The sequence below is a fragment of the Aulonocara sp. 'chitande type north' Nkhata Bay genome, linkage group LG16, assembly GCF_057382095.1.
Source record: "Aulonocara sp. 'chitande type north' Nkhata Bay isolate Kocher_YH1m ecotype deep benthic linkage group LG16, A_spYH_male_GT1.1, whole genome shotgun sequence".
Lineage (NCBI taxonomy): Eukaryota > Metazoa > Chordata > Actinopteri > Cichliformes > Cichlidae > Aulonocara > Aulonocara sp. 'chitande type north' Nkhata Bay.
The window spans coordinates 16,754,719-16,772,890 of record NC_141359.1 but is presented as its reverse complement, the minus strand read 5'-3'; the positions used below and the strand labels follow the sequence as shown (position 1 = coordinate 16,772,890).

The 18,172-nt window shown below is 42.1% G+C and overlaps 1 protein-coding gene across 5 annotated transcripts in view; it reads left to right on the top strand.

Annotated features, from left to right (window-relative positions):
* The window catches only part of itprid2 (ITPR interacting domain containing 2), a 51,438-nt gene extending 33,894 nt beyond the window's left edge, over positions 1 to 17,544 (top strand). For 3 of the 5 annotated variants that reach the window (XM_086265972.1, XM_086265969.1, XM_086265971.1), the window contains exons 11-22: positions 1,026 to 1,133; positions 2,663 to 3,029; positions 4,423 to 4,606; positions 6,640 to 6,685; positions 7,910 to 7,995; positions 8,626 to 10,407; positions 10,532 to 10,591; positions 10,939 to 11,063; positions 11,157 to 11,268; positions 11,774 to 11,839; positions 11,979 to 12,323; positions 13,949 to 17,544. In XM_086265972.1, coding sequence (XP_086122098.1) covers positions 1,026 to 1,133; positions 2,663 to 3,029; positions 4,423 to 4,606; positions 6,640 to 6,685; positions 7,910 to 7,995; positions 8,626 to 10,407; positions 10,532 to 10,591; positions 10,939 to 11,063; positions 11,157 to 11,268; positions 11,774 to 11,839; positions 11,979 to 12,323; positions 13,949 to 14,056 — 3,389 coding nt within the window. In that variant the 3' untranslated portion in view covers positions 14,057 to 17,544. The remainder of the gene's footprint in view (positions 1 to 1,025; positions 1,134 to 2,662; positions 3,030 to 4,422; positions 4,607 to 6,639; positions 6,686 to 7,909; positions 7,996 to 8,625; positions 10,408 to 10,531; positions 10,592 to 10,938; positions 11,064 to 11,156; positions 11,269 to 11,773; positions 11,840 to 11,978; positions 12,324 to 13,948) is intronic. The other 2 variants (XM_086265973.1, XM_086265974.1) reach the window with 2 other exon arrangements.
* Positions 17,545 to 18,172: the final 628 nt, after the last annotated feature.

Genomic DNA, 18,172 nt, shown 5'->3' with positions numbered 1-18,172 from the left:
AGCACTATGCAGGATACAGAAATCTATACTTTAAGATCTTTTTCACTTAAAAAAGCAAATTGGTCATTGCTTTGTAGTTGGTTGATGCTTTACGCCCTTAAAAAAAAAAGTGGTTTGTTCTGTTGAACAGGGTCAGCATAAATTCATGGCTACAGTCTGTCCTGTGCCAGCAGTCCAGGCTGGAAGCCTTGCACATGTCCTTTTCTTTCTTTGTTTTCCTGCTGTTCTCTCTCTCTGGAGCGGTGTGTTATGACTAGGGATGGGTATCGTTTAGGTTTTATCCGATACCAGCGTTTATTACTGGGTTCCTCTTCTTCAGAGGAGAAGACTGCTCGTCTCCTCCTCCCTTTCGTCCTCCTTTTGCTCCTCCCTCTACTTCTCAGACGCAATTATAAAAAGTTAGAAAAAAGCCAAATCACTAACACTTTGGAGTAACACAAATATTGGTCAAACAACTACTAAAATAACTATTAAACTATTAAAAACTATTAAAAAACAAACAAAAAACCACCTGTCAGGAGTAGGGATGGGTATCGTTTAGGTTTTATCCGATATCGGTGCCAAACCGGTATTTTTGAAACAGTGCCGGTGCTTAAACGGCACTGTCTCATCCGAGAAGCTTCTTCAGTTCTAAAGTCAAATGGTGGAGAGTCCCAGATATAAACCTAGTGGGAGTGACCTCCCACAGAGGGACAGAGGGGAGGGGTCACTCCCACTAGGTTTATATCTGGGACTCTCCACCATTTGACCTTAGAACTGAAGAAGCTTCTCGGATGAGAGGTGAAACGTCTTCAAGCAACTTAAAGAAGTCCAGACGCTTTTCTTTGCAAGCTCCTTTGACTACGATGACCTGGATGACTGAGAACCTTCACAGACAGATTGGCTAGAATCTAAAGTGTATCACAGCTCAGGAAAAAAAAGCACCGAAATGTGCGCTGCTTTTCGGTCTGGTTACTACCGTTTATGTCAGAACGATACCGGTACCCATCCCTAGTTATGACCGTCTTGTCTGCCTTCTTTCTCAGGTCGTTTCCGTCAGATCGAGGTCTTGACAACAGTAGCGAACGAGTTCTTCCAGCTCTACAGTCAAGTTTCTGGGCAGCCGGTCCAGCGGATCAGCACTACGGATCAAGGTAATGACAACAACAACAACAACAGAAAGTCCATTGAAGGACTGTTTTAGTCTGGACCGGCTGAGCAGCGCAGAGAGTCGTGCACAAACACTAATCTGACTTTTACTGCTGTGGAGGATGTTTACAATAAAATGTACTTAATATATTACAGTGGGCTTATTTAACTGAAGTCATCAGACTAGAAAAACACTGATAAAAATCACTAGCTGAATAGTTGGGTAGCCCTATACTTGATACTGAAAGCAAAGTCCATATGGTTTTTAGTCATATCTGGTCAACTTGATGCTTTAACAAGGATCACTTTACATAATAGACGATGAACAGACATTTTTAAATAAGACATGATCAGCACCCTTGCCTCCTGACTAGGGATGGGTACCGGTATCCGGTTCTGACATAAACGGTAGTAACCAGACCGAAAAGCACCGCACATTTCGGTGCTTTATTTCGGTGCTTTTTTTTCCTGAGCTGTGATACACTTTCGATTCTAGCCAATCATTTTACGTTTCCGAGGATATTAGGCGGGGCCAGGTACGTACGTTCTTTTAGAGCAGAGCTACAGGTTAAAAATGACCAAGGCAAAGCGGTCAAAAGTATGGCTGTACTTCACAGCAAAATATGCAAACTCAGCAGCAACAAGTGCTTTAAGCTGATACTGTGATACTGTCAAAGGAGGTAACACCTCAAATCTGATGAAACACCTGGCGACGCATAACGTTTTTTTTAAAAGCCGAGAAATGCGCCGTATTTGATAGCTTGCTGCAAGACCTCACACCGAGCACATCTACTGCGGGTGGGTTGCCTGTTATTGGACCCGGAGTTAGCAACATCCCCCAAAAACACGAAGAGTAGAGTCCTGGCCCCTAGCCCTGCCAGTGTAGCAGAAATGATGAGGATGATGATGGCAGCAGCAGCCGTTCTTCTCTGCGTGAGTAGCTTAATGTTGTTCGTGTGTAATTTACGCTGAGTAGGCTAACCACGTTATTACATTAATGCATGTAAGGTGAACTAGCAAACACCGTCGTAGTTACATGCAGCTGTCTTCTTGTTTGATGGCAGATACTCCCTTCACCCTGGCCAAAAAGGCTAAAATGACCAAAGAAAAAGTGGAAAACAGTTAAACATGAGAGGTTTAGGACAAAGTTTATGTTTTTTCCATTGTTTAAGCACTGCTTCCAGCCAAGAGTGATGCCGTATATGCTCTATAGCTGCAGAAAAGGCTAACATTGTTATCTTTTTACAAAAAAAACAGCTGAACATGAGAGGTTTTTGGACAAAGTTTGTGTTTTCCATTCTTTAAGCACCGTTTAAGCACCGGCACTGTTTCAAAAATACCGGTTTGGCACCGATATCGGATAAAACCTAAACGATACCCATCCCTACTCCTGACAGGTGGTTTTTTGTTTGTTTTTTTAATAGTTTTTAATAGTTTAATAGTTATTTTAGTAGTTGTTTGACCAATATTTGTGTTACTCCAAAGTGTTAGTGATTTGGCTTTTTTCTAACTTTTTATAATTGCGTCTGAGAAGTAGAGGGAGGAGCAAAAGGAGGACGAAAGGGAGGAGGAGACGAGCAGTCTTCTCCTCTGAAGAAGAGGGACCCAGTAATAAACGCTGCCAAAATCCTCACGAGACGCATTAGCAGCCGCAACTTGTTCCCGTCCAACTCAGAGTCGACGGAAGCCCAAACGCCTAACCAGCAAATGCTAACCAATGGACATGAAGCTCCTGCTGACGCACCAGCGTCAGCAGAACAGGACGGATCCAGTACCAACTCTCACCACCAGGCAGAGGTGGTTAGCCCAAAACACATGCGCAAGAAAGACAACTGTCCCCTCGCGACAGTTACAGAGGAAACCAGTGGGGATGGAGAGACAGGTTCCCTAACAGACAACAGGTATCATTACTTAATGCATATAAACCAGTTTGAAGTTGTGGATGACACATATAGATCGATATTGAAGCCAGTGGTTCTCAAACTTTGTCAGACCTCAGTAATATCGGTCTGTCCAGTTAGGAATCATATTACATTGTGAATCCATTTCACCTGCTTTAGTACAAAGAACAGTGACAGCAGGTGTGATGGAGAGGCAACAAATGAGACAAAAGGGAAATACTTAGCAAGTGGTGCCCACAGACCATTTCTAGTTTTGCTTTTTGCTACCGTTAATCCTGTAGCAAATAAGATATTAGATGGTGTCCTGGGGATCTCTTTCAGATCTGGATCAGAGCATTAGTGAGCTCCTAGACGGTCTGTCTCTGGTTTCAGATGCACCATAACATCTCAGATGTTCTCAATTGGATTCAGGTCTGAGGAATGTGACGGCTAGTCAGTGCCATCAGTTACTGTCATTCAGGAATTGCAGACATGAGGCTGGGCATTGTCCTGTACAAGGAGTAACCCAGGTGTCACTGAATCATCTCAGGTAATAGATGTGAGGATTGCATCCCCGCACATAACAGCAGTCAGAGTACTCCTAGCTAGCATGTAAAGATCTGTACCACTCTCCAAGAATAGGCTTCCAAAGACCATCATTAACCATCATAATCGCGCTGGATGATGACGCAGGCATCATTTCACATCTGGTATTTCTGGTATTCATGATTCAGTATTGACTCGTGGCCTTATCCCTTGCCCACAGAGACTCCTGCAGATTATCAGAATTAGCCTGTGCTTATTTTTTACTTCTGAGAATCAGATTTAAAAAAAAAAAGAGCTAGTATTTTTTCTAAAATGCCACAATTTCTCAGTGCAAACATTAGCTATCTTCTACAGTGAATAAAATATGAGTTTGAGATTTGTGAGTCAACGTATTCTACTTTTATTTACATACAGAGTATGAACCCTTTTTGTAATTTGGTTTATAAATAGAAGTGACTAGAATGACTAACAAGAAAGTTTCCATTTAAAACTATTCCTCTGAATGACTTAAAATGTATTATTCACTGAATCACACAGAAGAAAAATATTTGTAAAGTACCTCAAATTTGGGATGTAATTTTTGTCATATTAGCATCCTGGTGCTACTCATAGCATCAGTGTTTTAATTCAAAACACGTAAGCTGCTGTTAATCTCTCTCATGTATTTATTAATAACCGATATCAGACTCTTCATGAAGTATGAAACTTCACTGCCAGCTTGAATCCATGCATCCAAAGCTGCAGTACTCATACATAAGCTCCCACTGTCCCAGTTTGCTCAGACGTCAAGCTAAGGTTATATAAATAACTGAATAACAAAATATTCTACCAGTTACTTCTCAGTTGACTAACTTCTACTTCCCATCAGACCTGAACAGCACACCACCGACCCAGACCTTCAGTCAACCAACCAGGGAACAGGGGAAGGCACTCAGGTGGTTAAAGAGGTGGAGAAAAGAAACTCCACCCCAGAGAAAGCTCCTCACACCCTGGCTCCGCCACGGCCGGCACATCTTCGCACAGAAAACGCAGACTCTTTTGAAATAGAGGAGGTACGGGTTTCTCTGGGGGCTTCATACTCCTTGGTCAAATTAGTGGGTGACCTCTTTCCATGGGCATGTTACAATGTTGTCACCAACTACTATTTAGCTGTTCCTGTGTTTGTGATGGTGTCCCAGGTAGAGCAGGGCGATAAGGCCAAAAATATTTATCACGATATATATTTGAAAATTTGCGATAACGATATAACCGACGATATAATTGATGCGAGACAAAATACAACTCCACAACATTACTAGCGCAAAAAGACAACCTTCCATTTATTTTCACTTAAACAAGAAGCTGGTTTTTATGTACATTAAAGCTTTATAAAAATGTAACAGTGCAAATGCAAATTCCTTGCTGAAAGTTTAACCAAAAGGCATTTCCAGTAGAAATGGGCTGACATATCCTGAGCATAACCATGTATAATATCCACTGAAGTTAAAAAGAGGTGCTTTGCAACATTAAACTGCAGTGTGCAGTACGCATTTTTCGGACCATAAGGTGCACGGGATTATAAGGCACATTAAGCGAAACAAAGCAGTCAGATAAATCAAACTTTATTAAACTCATTCTTCTTGCTTCCTCCACTTCTGTACCATTGATTCATTAATGTTGAATTCTCTGGTAGCTGCTCTATTCCCATGTTGTTGCAGTATATTAATGACTAACCTTGTATTGTGGATGGATTATCTCAGTTGTTCTCCTGACTGAAGTTTGGTCCGTTTACAGCATCCTGCCATGCGATTGCATTTGTCTCTAACCATGAAGAACCTTCACGTTAACTTTTATAAGTGGAAAAGTGTTAGTGTTCGTCCTCCAGCTTCACTGTTTATGTTATGCTAACATAGCTGTGTCGCTAGCGATCACGTAGCACATCATTATATACCAGCTAGCCCAACTTCAGTAACCCTACAAACGTCACTGCTGTTTAGTTTCCTGTCTTCATTCATGTTGGAAGTGATAGCAGAGCTGTACGTTTGAATTTTTTCAGAAATCTCTCAGTCAGAACATGCAATATCATGCTTAGGTAACTAGCGAAACTAGCGAGCTAACTTCCGCTAGCTTCCTGCTAACTTCTAACTCCGTTAAATGTAATAACTTTTGTTTTCATGGATGCCTGGAAGTTAAACTTTATAGTTACACCTGGTAAAGCAGCAATGCTGATCGTTTTATTAAAGATGAAAGAATTTAGACAGTTTTTAACTCTCAGTGATGCTGCAGTGTTGTTTGACCTGAAGAATACGGAGTTTAGGACCCAGATTACTCCCAGATTTAAGAGCATCTTAGAACGGCCGCTTGCATGTTCTGCAAAAAAATGTGCTTTGTTGTGTATCTGACGGACAAACACCAAACCAGTTCCACATCACGGAAGTTGCACCATTTTTACAAACCAATTCTGGTTCATCTGTTTCACTCAACAATCGGCCATGTGCGTATGAAAACAAAGGCACTGCGCATGCGCGTTTTACTCCCATTCTATCGCGATATTTCATTTTCCTATCGTTGCCTAACATTATACCGGTATTACCGTGAACGGTATAATATGGCCCAGCCCTAGTCCCAGGTTACCAAAGCCATTTCACATTTACATGTATGCTGTCGGTTCTCACAGACTGGTTCCCTTGTAGGCTGTTAGCCAGTGGGCATGGCTTGGAACGATACTCTAGGATTCAAATTCATGCAAATAAAGACAAAAATCCTCTACTTACTGTAATACGCTGGCAGAAGTGAAATTTTATGCATATTTAGGCTATACTTTAGACCTCAGAACCAGCTGTTCACAACAGCTTACGTCATCGGGGGGGGGGTAAAAAAACAAAAAAACTCTTGAAGACAGAAAAGGGACACATGGGTGTCAGGTAGATGAGAACCCGTGTCCACTGGTCTTTGCAGCTTTAGAAAAACGAGCTTGTTGACACACGTTGCCTGAATCTGCTCAGTGAAGCGGAGTAGTTGGTAAAAAGCCTGAGCTTTTATTTAGGGGAAGGACTCTGTTCAGTTCTTTCTTTCTCCTAAAACTCAGCCTGTTTTTGTCCTGTAGATTAACGAAGACGAGGCTAACCCACACAGGACGTCTAGATCGGGAGGTGAGCGCTGACTTGAGTTTCTGAGTGACCTTATCGTTTCACTTGCATTTTTCCTTTAAGCAAGCAGATGGTCATGTTTGTATTCAGTGCTTTTCAGTAAAATGCAAATGTGTACTGTGTCTGTGAGGGCTGACTGACTGAATGCATTTCATTCCTTGTGGAACACTCACCAAGATACGTTTGAATAATACAAAAATTTCATTGTTTAGATCAGGGGTCTCGAACTCCAGGCCTCGAGGGCCGGTGTCCTGCAGGTTTTAGATGTGTCCTTGATCCAACACGGCTGATTTAAATGGCTAAATTACCTCCTCAACATGTCTTGAAGTTCTCCAGAGGCCTGGTAATGAACTAATCATTTGATTCAGGTGTGTTGACCCAGGGTGAGATCTAAAACCTGCAGGACACCGGCCCTTGAGGCCTGGAGTTCGAGACCCCTGGTTTAGATCGTTTTACTTGAAAATGACGTTTTGAAGAAATCCACGGCTGAAATTTCACTTCTTAACATTTTATTGTCTAAATATCTGTGGACTTTTCTGTCATTAACACCGACTCCCTGTTAAGGTGGATTCTGTTAGAACCCGTTATGAACATTGTTGTTTATCTTCATTGTCCATATAGTCACACCATTGTTTGTAAGAAGTGCGAGCCCATCTTTTAATCCTTAACTAGCCAGATCGAGTACATAAAACTATATATAGTTCACTGGAGTTCCAAATCAAACACTCCTATTGATGCTTGAATCTGATGATGCTTTAAATATGCAACATGATAAGATCTCATAGAAAAACATTGTTGAAATCTTAAAAGAACTCTTTCATTATAAATGGGGGGAAAAAATTGGTGGGGCTTTTTTATTTATAGGATTTCTAACAGAACGTCAGAAGGTTTTGTTTTAAATTCTTTAACTGCTTGGTAGTAAATCATGCAACAAACCAGTGGAGTGTCGTTTTTTTCCCCCAATTAAAATTCAGAGTTCAGCAGCTTCCTGCAGCCCTTCTTTATCTGCTTTGATCCACTTAAAAGCCTTGTCTTTCTTTCCATCTTAATGTGTTTTTATTCGGTATGAACTAAGAATCTCGTTTCCTTTAGACATAGAATTTCTACACAGCTTCTTGTTGCACGCTAACATGTTTTCTATGAATGATTCTGCTCTGCCACCTGCAGGACAGATCGGGTAATGCAGGAAGAAATAAAGCTGTTTATTTCCCCTTTCTCTCTTTCTAGTAGACCTCTCGAGGAGAGACAGCCTACAGTCTGACAGCAGCGGCTATGCTGAGGAGCCTTCTGCTGATCTCAACAGCCACCTTAAGGTCTGTTTGTTTGTTTCTCATTCTTTTTTTTTTTAAGTCTCTTCTGTGCATCCCTCCTATTTTTCTTTTTCATGACCGTCACCTTCAGACTTATTTGAAATGAATCATGAAAAACCAGACAAAACTTAGTCAAAGCAGGAGAAGAATCACAAGCAGCGTAATCAAATGTGGCCTAGAACGCTTATTTTATTCTCTTATTTAAAGAAAAAAAAAAGTACTCCTATGTAATCTAACATAAATCAGATTTAGCAAGTAGGAACTGAGCATTCAGTGGTAAGAAAGCACCAATATAAATCAAGGTGTCCTGATTGAATAAAATAGCAGCTCTAATGACTTTGACTCTAATTGGAGACTAAAACGTGTGCAAGTAATACGTCTTTTGGTCGCACATGGGAATTTTGGATTACAAAGATTACTGCAGAGCACATCTCAAAAGTGCAACCATCAGAAAATTGCAACCACAAAAATTTAGTCACTGTAACCTGAGAATTTGATTTTGTAATGCTGTATTTTATGTTTCTACTCCTCTTCATTGTGGGGAAATACTATACCCTTTCACTATTAGTTATATATTTTTCAATATTTATGATTATTTGGGATTTAAGTATAATTTGAATTAATTGTAATCAGGTGCAGGTGAGTAGTGACAGCTGTGACAGCGAGACCACTGTGACGTCGCACCCTTCACAAGACGTGGCTACTCCCCTTGCAATGGACAAGCCAGCATTTGACCTGCCAGATGGTAGAGAGGAAGAGGCGAGGCCAGGTGAAGCTGCAGAGTCGGATCGAAGTAACGGCTCCAGGGAAGAGCACATGGATACAGAGACTTCAGAGCAGATTCCACAGTACACAGCTCACCATCTGCCCAGGAGCAGGCCAGTAGAAGTACAGCAAGATGAAACTTTGGGTAAGGAGAATGTTGAGAGATGTGACCGGACTGATCCTGATCCAGAGCCTGAGTCTGCTCAGAGTATGCCTGCTGCAGAACAACAAGCACAGCCAGAGTCAAAGGAACCCCAACATGATTCAGAGCAAGGACCAGAGCACACTCAGAACCCGACAGAAACTGAAGGAGACACAGATACATCCACAGAGAAAACGAGTGGTGAGAACAAAGTCAAAGTAGAGCCTGTGTTCTTGGATGAAGCTGAATCACATTGTCCTGTGGCTCCAGCTTCTCTGGTCCATAGTGCTTTAGACCGAGCCAAACAGTCGAACCGTACAGCCTCCCAGAGACGTGGCATCTCCATGCAGAGGTCCTCTTCCTTGCCCTCTTCACTCCTTTCGCCCTGCAAGATTGTATCATCTGTCAGGATCCAGTTTGGGCAAGGCCTGGCGTCCTGCACCCAGCCCAAGTACTCCTTTAAATACACCCCTGAGCCTGAGGACAAGGAAGAAGAAGAAGACGGAAGAGAGGAGAAGGAAGAGGAAGAAGTGGAGGAAGAACCAACCAACTGCCTGTCAACTCTGATCATAAATCCTGCCTGCTCATCTAGCTCCAAAAAAAAATCACCAGCTGTCTTTCCACCTAAGCCCGTACCTCGGTATCTGATGCGGCCATCCTATTCCCTACAAAGCCCCAGCCCTCCTCCTGATTGGCCATCGGGAGTAAATGCCGAATCTTGGAGCACCCAGAGTGTTCCAGATTTGTCGTCCAATCCGCAGCAGCCTGGCCACTTCCAGCAAAACATGAATGCCTACCGAAACCAGCAAAGTTTGAATCCAGAGGAGAATCTGTTCTCTGATTCTCACCGTTCAGCTCAATACCCCTGTCCCAGTCCAAATCTTAATCAAAGATCTAACTCCAGCTCACATCCCTTCATGTCGAACCCTGCTTTGCAGTACACCCCTCCTCATCTACACGGTAGTCTTCCTAACCTCCACCATCACCACAGCCCTTCAGTGAACCACCGTTGTAGTCTAACCAGTCTCCTTCAGCCTTCAACTTCCCCAGGCCCCCAGCATGACAGAATCTCCAACTTGCATCCTCTTTCAACTCCCACATCTCCTCACCACATCCCTTCGGGTCACTTGCATCCTGGACCTTCTGGAATGTATCACCCGGTCTATAACCATCAATACAGTCACCAGCAACCCTACCAGCTCCCTCCTCAAGGCTCACAGTTTGGCTCGCCCTACTTTAGTCATCAAGGCTACAACCCGTACCTGTCATTTCCCCACCACACCCATCTCCATCCGACAGTGTCCCCAGAACACAGTCTGCATCCAGGGCTGGCTCCTCCTCCTGGCTTCCACATAGGCATGGGTTTGGCCCTTAGCCCAGGTCACAACCTCCATCCAGGGCTTCGTGATGCTAATGCTCCAGGTCCAGGACCCGGCCAGAGCCCATCTAGCACAGAGATGCAGCTAAGGAGAGTCCTGCATGAGATCCGTGGAACAGTTCAGAGTCTGGTCAGTCCTCCTCAGTCACACTGTCTTATCACCCTGTTAATTAAGGTTTAGTCTGGAGTTTGTAGTTCTTCTTCTTATTCGGAGTTTCCCTTCTTATGTTGTTATCGCTGTTCTCCTCATCTAGAACCGAGCCGATACTCCAGACATGTTCAGTGAGCCCAGAGCAACTCTGCCTAATCACCAGGTACCGTCATCTCCTCTGATGCCTGCGTAGCTTTCTCTATTTTGGCCACATAGAACGTTTGTATGTTAAATCAATAAAACAGTGTTTGTTCCCGGCTATAGCCTTCAGTATTTAAATGTTGCTTTTCGATTCCACTGAAAGCAGCAAGTGTTTTTTGGGTTTTTTTTACTGGCTCATTATTTACATGTAAGAACCTTGTGTTCCATATTTACATATTTTCCATTGCATGACTGAAAACCTACACACTTAGTTTTCAGTGCTTGTTCTTCCAACCAGAAAGCGCTGGAGCAGACCGTTGTCACTATCAGTAAATGTGTGATTCACTGTGCGCCCGTCTCTGGTTTTAGACTTTGGCAGAGTTTCAGCAGAAGAGGCGGAGCCTGAACTTGTTCCGCAGTCAGATGATGGATCTGGAGCTGGCAATCATCCGACAGCAGGCTCCGGTCTACAATCACCTGAGCCCTGCTGACAGGTGACTCACAAAAGCAAACAGAAATGTGACGGTGCCGTGACACCGCAATGCAAAGCAAACCTGGAGAGTGTGTTTGTGTGTGTTTGTTTGCAGGCTGGAGTTGGAGCAGCTTCAATCTCTGAGGTCAGCGGTCAGAGAGGAACTGCAGGAGCTTGAACAGCAGCTGGAAGACAGACTGGAGCTGACGCACCGCACGCAGCACAGAGTAAATGCACACCAGAGGATTTGTGTAAAACAGCTATTGTCATGCTTTTTGTGTTAAATTCTGGGGGAAAAAACACCTGAAACATCAGATCTGTAAAATGGCACAAATATATGTAAAAGAAAAGTGTCATGGAAGAGTACTAAAGTACAGCGACACAACAAAGGACGTGGGGCTAAAAAGTCCCCACCGGCCCCCTCAGAATTAGCTAGGCTGGTATAAATATATAGTTAAAAAGGAGGCCTTTCATATGCTGTGACTTGTTTTCACCAGCCACCTAAGCCACATGAGGATACAGCACTTCAAAGTTTACCCCATTAAAAGTCATTAAATCAGTGCAGTTTTGCTACTGAAACTACGATATATTCCATGATACTGAAGCATAAACATAATATTTTATGTTTTTGCTAAATAATTTTGTACAAAAATTGTCAACTGATTCTGAGAGAAAAGGCAGAAGGCCTGTTATATTAGTTTGTTGTAATACTGCCATTGTTCTTTTCCTCAGGGTCTTCACAGAGACTTCAGTGTTGAAAGTCTGTCCACCGCCTCTGCGTTGAGAGCCATGGAGCCGGTCAGCGCGCGCGCACACACACACACACACACACACACACACACACACACACACACACACACACGCAATGTTTTTGTTACATAAAGCTGAAAATACTAATGTCTTAACCTTTTCCTGCCCGTCTTTCCTATCTGTCCAGGTGTCAGACCTCCTCAGAGAGCAGCTCTTCCTGCAGTCAGAGATCGGCTCTGACCGCCACTCCTCCTACACAAACCCCTCCCCGAGGTCAGTCAGTCCAGTGAGAGAAGATCAAGGAGGAGGAGATGGCAAACAGAAGCAAGGAATGTATCGGGCATCGATTAATATAACCCCTGCGCCCCCTCCTCGACCCAACGTACACACTGAGGAAACTGAGGAGGAGGAGAGAGCCAGTGATGGAGCAGCATTAGCAGCAGGAGGAGGTGGCAGAGGAGAAGCACCAGAGGTGGAGGAAGGAGCAGCGGGGGAAGTCAGAGTGGATAGCCTGCAGCAGCTCATCAAAGAGGTAATGGTTTAAAGCAATTTATTCGAAGCCAAGATTGAGGTCAGGAAATTCATTTGCAGCTCAACTTTTTGGGATCACACTCTGGAATTCCTGCCCGACATATCGTAGCTTTCCTCTTTGTTAAGCGCGAGGACCAGCTGCCCAAACAATGTTGTTGACTCAGTGTTGCTGCTTCTGTTATTATGTTTATAGAGGAAAAAACATTTACAAATGAAGTTACAGATGCTCGTAGGTCTCACCAGAGACTGTAATTGCACTCTCGGCTTAACAATGATTAATAAATATTTATTAAAGTCAATAATAAGTCAGTAGCAAGGGGTGTGAAGTGATGCATGAATGCATTAGCAAGTGTGACGTGTGTGTGTTGTACATGGAAAACCAAACCAAATGACAACGACAACAAAACAAACAAAGCAGCGCGTGGCTTGGAGGCGGAGTAGTCACAAATCCATAGAAGGCGGTTTAAATAGTCCTTTAACATCGAGCAGGCATTCTGGACTACACACGTGTCCTGTATCTTCACATCCGGTAACAAGGAATCCAGGAGTCAGGCTACAATAGTAGATGTAAATTTAAACAAAAGTCTTTCGTTTTCTGTCTCCAACTATTCAGTTTACAGAGAAAAGCAGCAAATATCCATAAAACATTTTTTGTCCATGGAACCAAAGACCACGAACAAAAGATGTTTGTTTGTTTGTTTGTTTGTTTCCTTTGTTTCTGGCTACACAGTCAAGAGTTGAGCAACCATTGGCTCCCTATTAAATCCAGAATCTAATTCAAAATCCTGCTCCTCACATACAAGGTCTTGAGTATTCAGGCTCTATCTTATCTTAAAGATCATATCACTGTATCACCCCAAAAGAGCACTTCACTCTCTCACTGCAGGGTTACTTGTGGTTCCTGGTATATTTAAAAGTAGGATGGGAGGGAGAGCCTTCAGTTTTAAGGCCCCTCGTCTGTGGAACCAGCTCCCAGTTTGGATTCAGGAGACAGAAATACTCTCTATTTTGAATATTAGGCTTAAAACTTCTATTTTTAATAAAGCTGGATCGGGTGAAACTTCTCTTAGTTACACTGTGTCTCTTAGATACACTGAGCGTTTCTCCTTCACTCACCTTGTAGGTTCCTATCTAGATCAGATACTATGACACCATCAGGTTCCTACCTACTGCCCATCAATACGCTAAAATCATAAATCTTTGCACTACATATAAAACACCGTATATAAAAACTGAGTCATTTTCATTTGATTTCCAACAGCGTTAGCATGGCAGATAATCTGCTGCTAGTTGCTGATTGCAGTGGGTGGAGTTGTCCTATAAACCCTTTCTTTACAGTGGCTCCACCAAGAGTTATTCCCTAAGTTTGACTCGTCTTATCTTTCATTTCATATTTCTTCTCATTTTTAGGAGATTCTTTTAAAATCGTCAGTTCTTTTCACACCTGTGCTCAACATTTCCAGAGATATAAAAGCTAGATAACAATAAAATGTTGTACTCAGTTTTCTGATTATATAAGGTGTCTTTGCATTAAAAGCTTAAATTAAAGGAGGATTCTCCACAACAATCTGAGGGATCAGGTCAAGTTTTTAAGCACTTTCACCTCTTCTGATTCTTGTTTTCCAGATTCGAGAGAGTGTGGCGCAAGAGGTGCGACGGGAGATCTTCAGCGAGCTCTTGGCTGCCGTTTCACCACGGCCGTCACCGCTACCCGCCAGGCAACCCCCCGTGTAGTCACAGCAACAGCAGAGCACCGCCCCTTTCAATCACAGCCTGAGAGACACCACTGTCTGTCTGTATCACTGTATAGCTGCGTAACACTGTGGAACACAATGTGTGTCTGGTACACTGTACGTCTCTAACACTGATGATGAAACATCACCTGTATGTGAATAGCCCCGCCCCCACCTGGTTGCATCTACTGTGGTGGTCTGATGCTTCTTGGCTATGGCACCCAGAGACATCAACGACATCCCTTCTTCCCTTCCCAAACTGTTGTGACCAAACAGCAGACGCACCTAACTACAACCACTGCCACTTTTGCTAGTTATGCTAGTTATACTAGTATACTAGTTTGCTCACACCTGCCAGTATGACCACTACTAATCCCAGTTCTGTCAAATCTCCTCTGATCCCAGCAGGAAATCAGATGACACTAGCAGAAGACATGTTTGGATAATTGTATTTAAAGAAATCATAGAGCTGAACTGTGCAGCTGCACATAATACTAATCACAATGATCTTGTCCGTGATCACCTTCAAAGAACAATGTAAGATTACTGAATGTAACCAACTGTGGCATCAGTGTTCAAAACCTCAGCAGTTAAAGCGTTAGTTCAGCCCAGTCGGCCACAACATTAGAACCACCGCTCATCTCGGTGCAGCGAGGACGTTGTGACAAGTGCACTGCAAACACTGCCAGGATAAACTAGGCTGCACTCCACAGCCAAACAACAACAGCAGAAAAGGATTTGGTGTCAGTGTCCTGGTGCCAGATACCACAGAACATCCCGGAGTTCATGCCCCCGTGGGTCAGAGCTGTTTTAATTACAATGATGGGCACCTAAAGCAGTGTTATGCAGATGGGTTTAATGAAGTGGCCGTTGGGTATATTTCCTCTCTTCCTGCTTTATTTTTATTTTTTTAAAGCTCTTGAATTTTCTAGAACGTCTGAAATTTTTGCTTCTGTTCCACGATGAGCATTAATTTAACTTAATTTTCTGCTGATCACAGCAGTGAAAAATGAAATTTAATAAATCTGAAAGTGAAACGGCACCTTGGTTACTCTGAATTCTCCCTGGACCTTTATTGGGAATATTTTTAGTTGTTTAAAAACAAAAAAAGCAGTGAAAACTGTTTCTGGGCATTATGTATCTGAGTATTTTTAAAGTTTTCAATTTCAAAGAGCCCATGTTATGCTCATAATATAGACTCATAATTTTATTTTGGGGGATCTATTAGAATATGTTTACATAGTGTGTTTTTTTTTTTTGTTTTTTTTTACTTAAAACACATACAAATTTTTATATATTATAGATGACATCGTATTTACTCATTCTGCACATTCCTGCAGCTTCTCTTTCCACTGTCTAAACTGTTTCCAGCTACTTGTCCTCTGACAGCTGTCAGGGAGGCCAGTGTGTTAGACAGTAACAGAAGAACCGTATGAGCAACAAACATGTGAACTTTAATCTTAGTAACTTTCCAAACCTTACAAGTTCACACATAAGCTATACAACAGACCTAAAGGAAAGGTGGGGAAAAACAAGAACAACAGGGGCGCTTGAAGCATTTTAGTCCCGGGCTGTTCAGCAGTATATAAAATAATTCATGTCTGAAGAGCAGTTGCTTCTGACTTCAACTCTGTTTCACTTTGTCACATCGTGGAGCTGCTTTGTTTTTTTTTTTAAATCAGCTGGACGCTTTAAACATGAAGCAGCTGCTTCTAAGCCCCCTAAACAAACATTTGAAACATTTCTTTATGGTATGAACGCCACAGGTGAAACTCTTTGGTCCTACACAATGTTGGGGTGGAGCCAGAAAGTGGATATTTATCCTCAAGGAGACTTTTTTCTATTATTGAATTAGGCAGAATTGAGCCTTAAAAACAAGGAAAATGCCCTAACAACTATTAGGCTGTACACTGTTAGAGACTGTAAAGATCTGCATTCCTTAATCTTTAATAATAGTGCTGAATTCTTTCCACCTTAAAATGACTCATTCCATGCACATTTCACCTTAATTGCTTAAAAAGGGTTTAAGTAGACATTTAAGAGTTTCTGATGCATCATCATCGCCTCCATCATCGTCGTCATAGTCCTCCTGCTGCTCTTCTTTTTCTGGTTGTGTGTTGCCTCCTGCTCATCAGATCATCAAAGATATTGAACAACCTAACTCCAATCACAGTACTTTTAATAATAACCCATTTTATGTTAGAGTACACTAAGTTTTGTTTATATGGATAACCTTGCTGTCATGGCCTCCAGCTATTTAACAAAACACAAACAAAAAACACAAAACAAGCATTTGTATTTGACAGCTATGGAGCTGCGAGAAAAGGTGTTTTGTTTCTCTTTGGATGAGACACCAGCAGCTAGCCCCTTTTTCCAGTCTTTGTGCAAAGCTAAGCTAAAGCATCCTGTAAAATCGAGGAGTCTTTGCTTCAAGTGTTTTTGTTTGGGTTTATTTCTTTATGTCGATCATGCTCGAGCAGGTGGAGTCAGCGTGCAAAGTCATGAGATGCTTACGTTCTAGATGACAGAGATTTCTGTAAGTTGTCATGGGACCGTGATGATGATGTGGATGATGATGTATTGGCAAGTCAGAGGGAAGAGCTTAGCGAGATTTAGCTGCGTTGGCATGTTAGTTTCACTTGTGCAATAATGTAAACATATTTTTGATCATACGGAGCTCATCTGTGGATATCTTGTTGTGATCAATGCAAACCGCATGTCTTAATACAGATAAACCTGAAACTTGCTGCTTTTATTCTGGGAAATTTGAATCTTCTGCTTGATCACAGAAGCATTAATAACCAGTTGGCAAACCTGTTTTCTTTAGCATTAAAGCCTTTGTTTATGTGGTCGCTCAGCTTTCTCTATGTACCATTAGTTATTGATGAATACAAATGTAATGTGGGAGCTGAATGTGTTTAAGGCATCCACGGCCTAAACATTAGGTTTTATTTTATTTTTAAGTCATGTCGTTGGCTTTATGATCTTGTCGTGATTACTTTGAACTTCCACGCATACTTGCATTAGGACTGAACTTACGTCCTGAAAGCTGATCTTTGTGTGTATGGACGTACGTCCTTTGTCTTTGGAAACAATATATCTAAGGTCCAAGGTGCACTCCCTAGTCATGTGAAGCTTTCAGCAACATTTAGCATCAACATAATCATTGAGCACGTGGCTCAGATGTTGTCATGTGGCATAAATATTTAGTCCAGTCCAAACTGGTATGAATTAAACTGGTATTTGTCCTTTTGATTCTCTTCAGACTTTACTGAATTTGTGTTTGCAGAAAACGTTCTCTCTGTGCTCGCTGATGAGAAATCCTTCACACACTTCTAATTCATTTTAATGTCGGACTGTGGGTGTCTACTCATTTCTGTTAATGTCTAATAATGATTATGTGTATTTTGTACTGATGTCTTAAATGGGATGCAAGGAGGGGACACTCTATAGAGATGAGAAAATAAAGATGTATTTATTTTCAGTACAGAGGAGTGGTGTACCGTGTGTTTGTGTGTGGACCTCAGAAGGATCCCATAAATACTCGATATTTAGACAGACAAGCTGAAAATTTGCCTGACAAAGACAATATGTTTGTAATTTTGCCACCAGCACAGTGGATTTGAAAACAAACAATTAAGATGTGATTGAAGTGTAGGAAATCAGCTTTACTTTGGGGATTGTTTTTTAAGATTTGCATAAATTGTTTGGGAATTATGCTTGGGAATTCCAGTTGGAACCAGGCAACTTGTGTTTACTAACACTGTGACTGCTGATAGAAGAAGCAGGATAAATTCTGAAGTGTACAGGGCTAAACCCTGTGCTCAGATTCAGCCAAACTCTATAGACAGCACTTCAGTGTAAATGGATGATGACCCAAAGCATGCTGAAAAAAAAAAACAAGTTTCTCAGTGGAAAGCAATGGGATATTCTTTAATGCCCAAGTCAGTCACCTGATCTCAACTCGGATTGTGCTATTTATTTATTAAATACAAAACTAAATGCAGAAAGACCCAAAAATAAGAAACAACTGGAGGAGACTGCAGTAAAGGCTGAGCAGAGCTTCTCAAAGGAAGAAACGCAGCATCTGGTGATATCGAGAGGATTTACTAGAAGT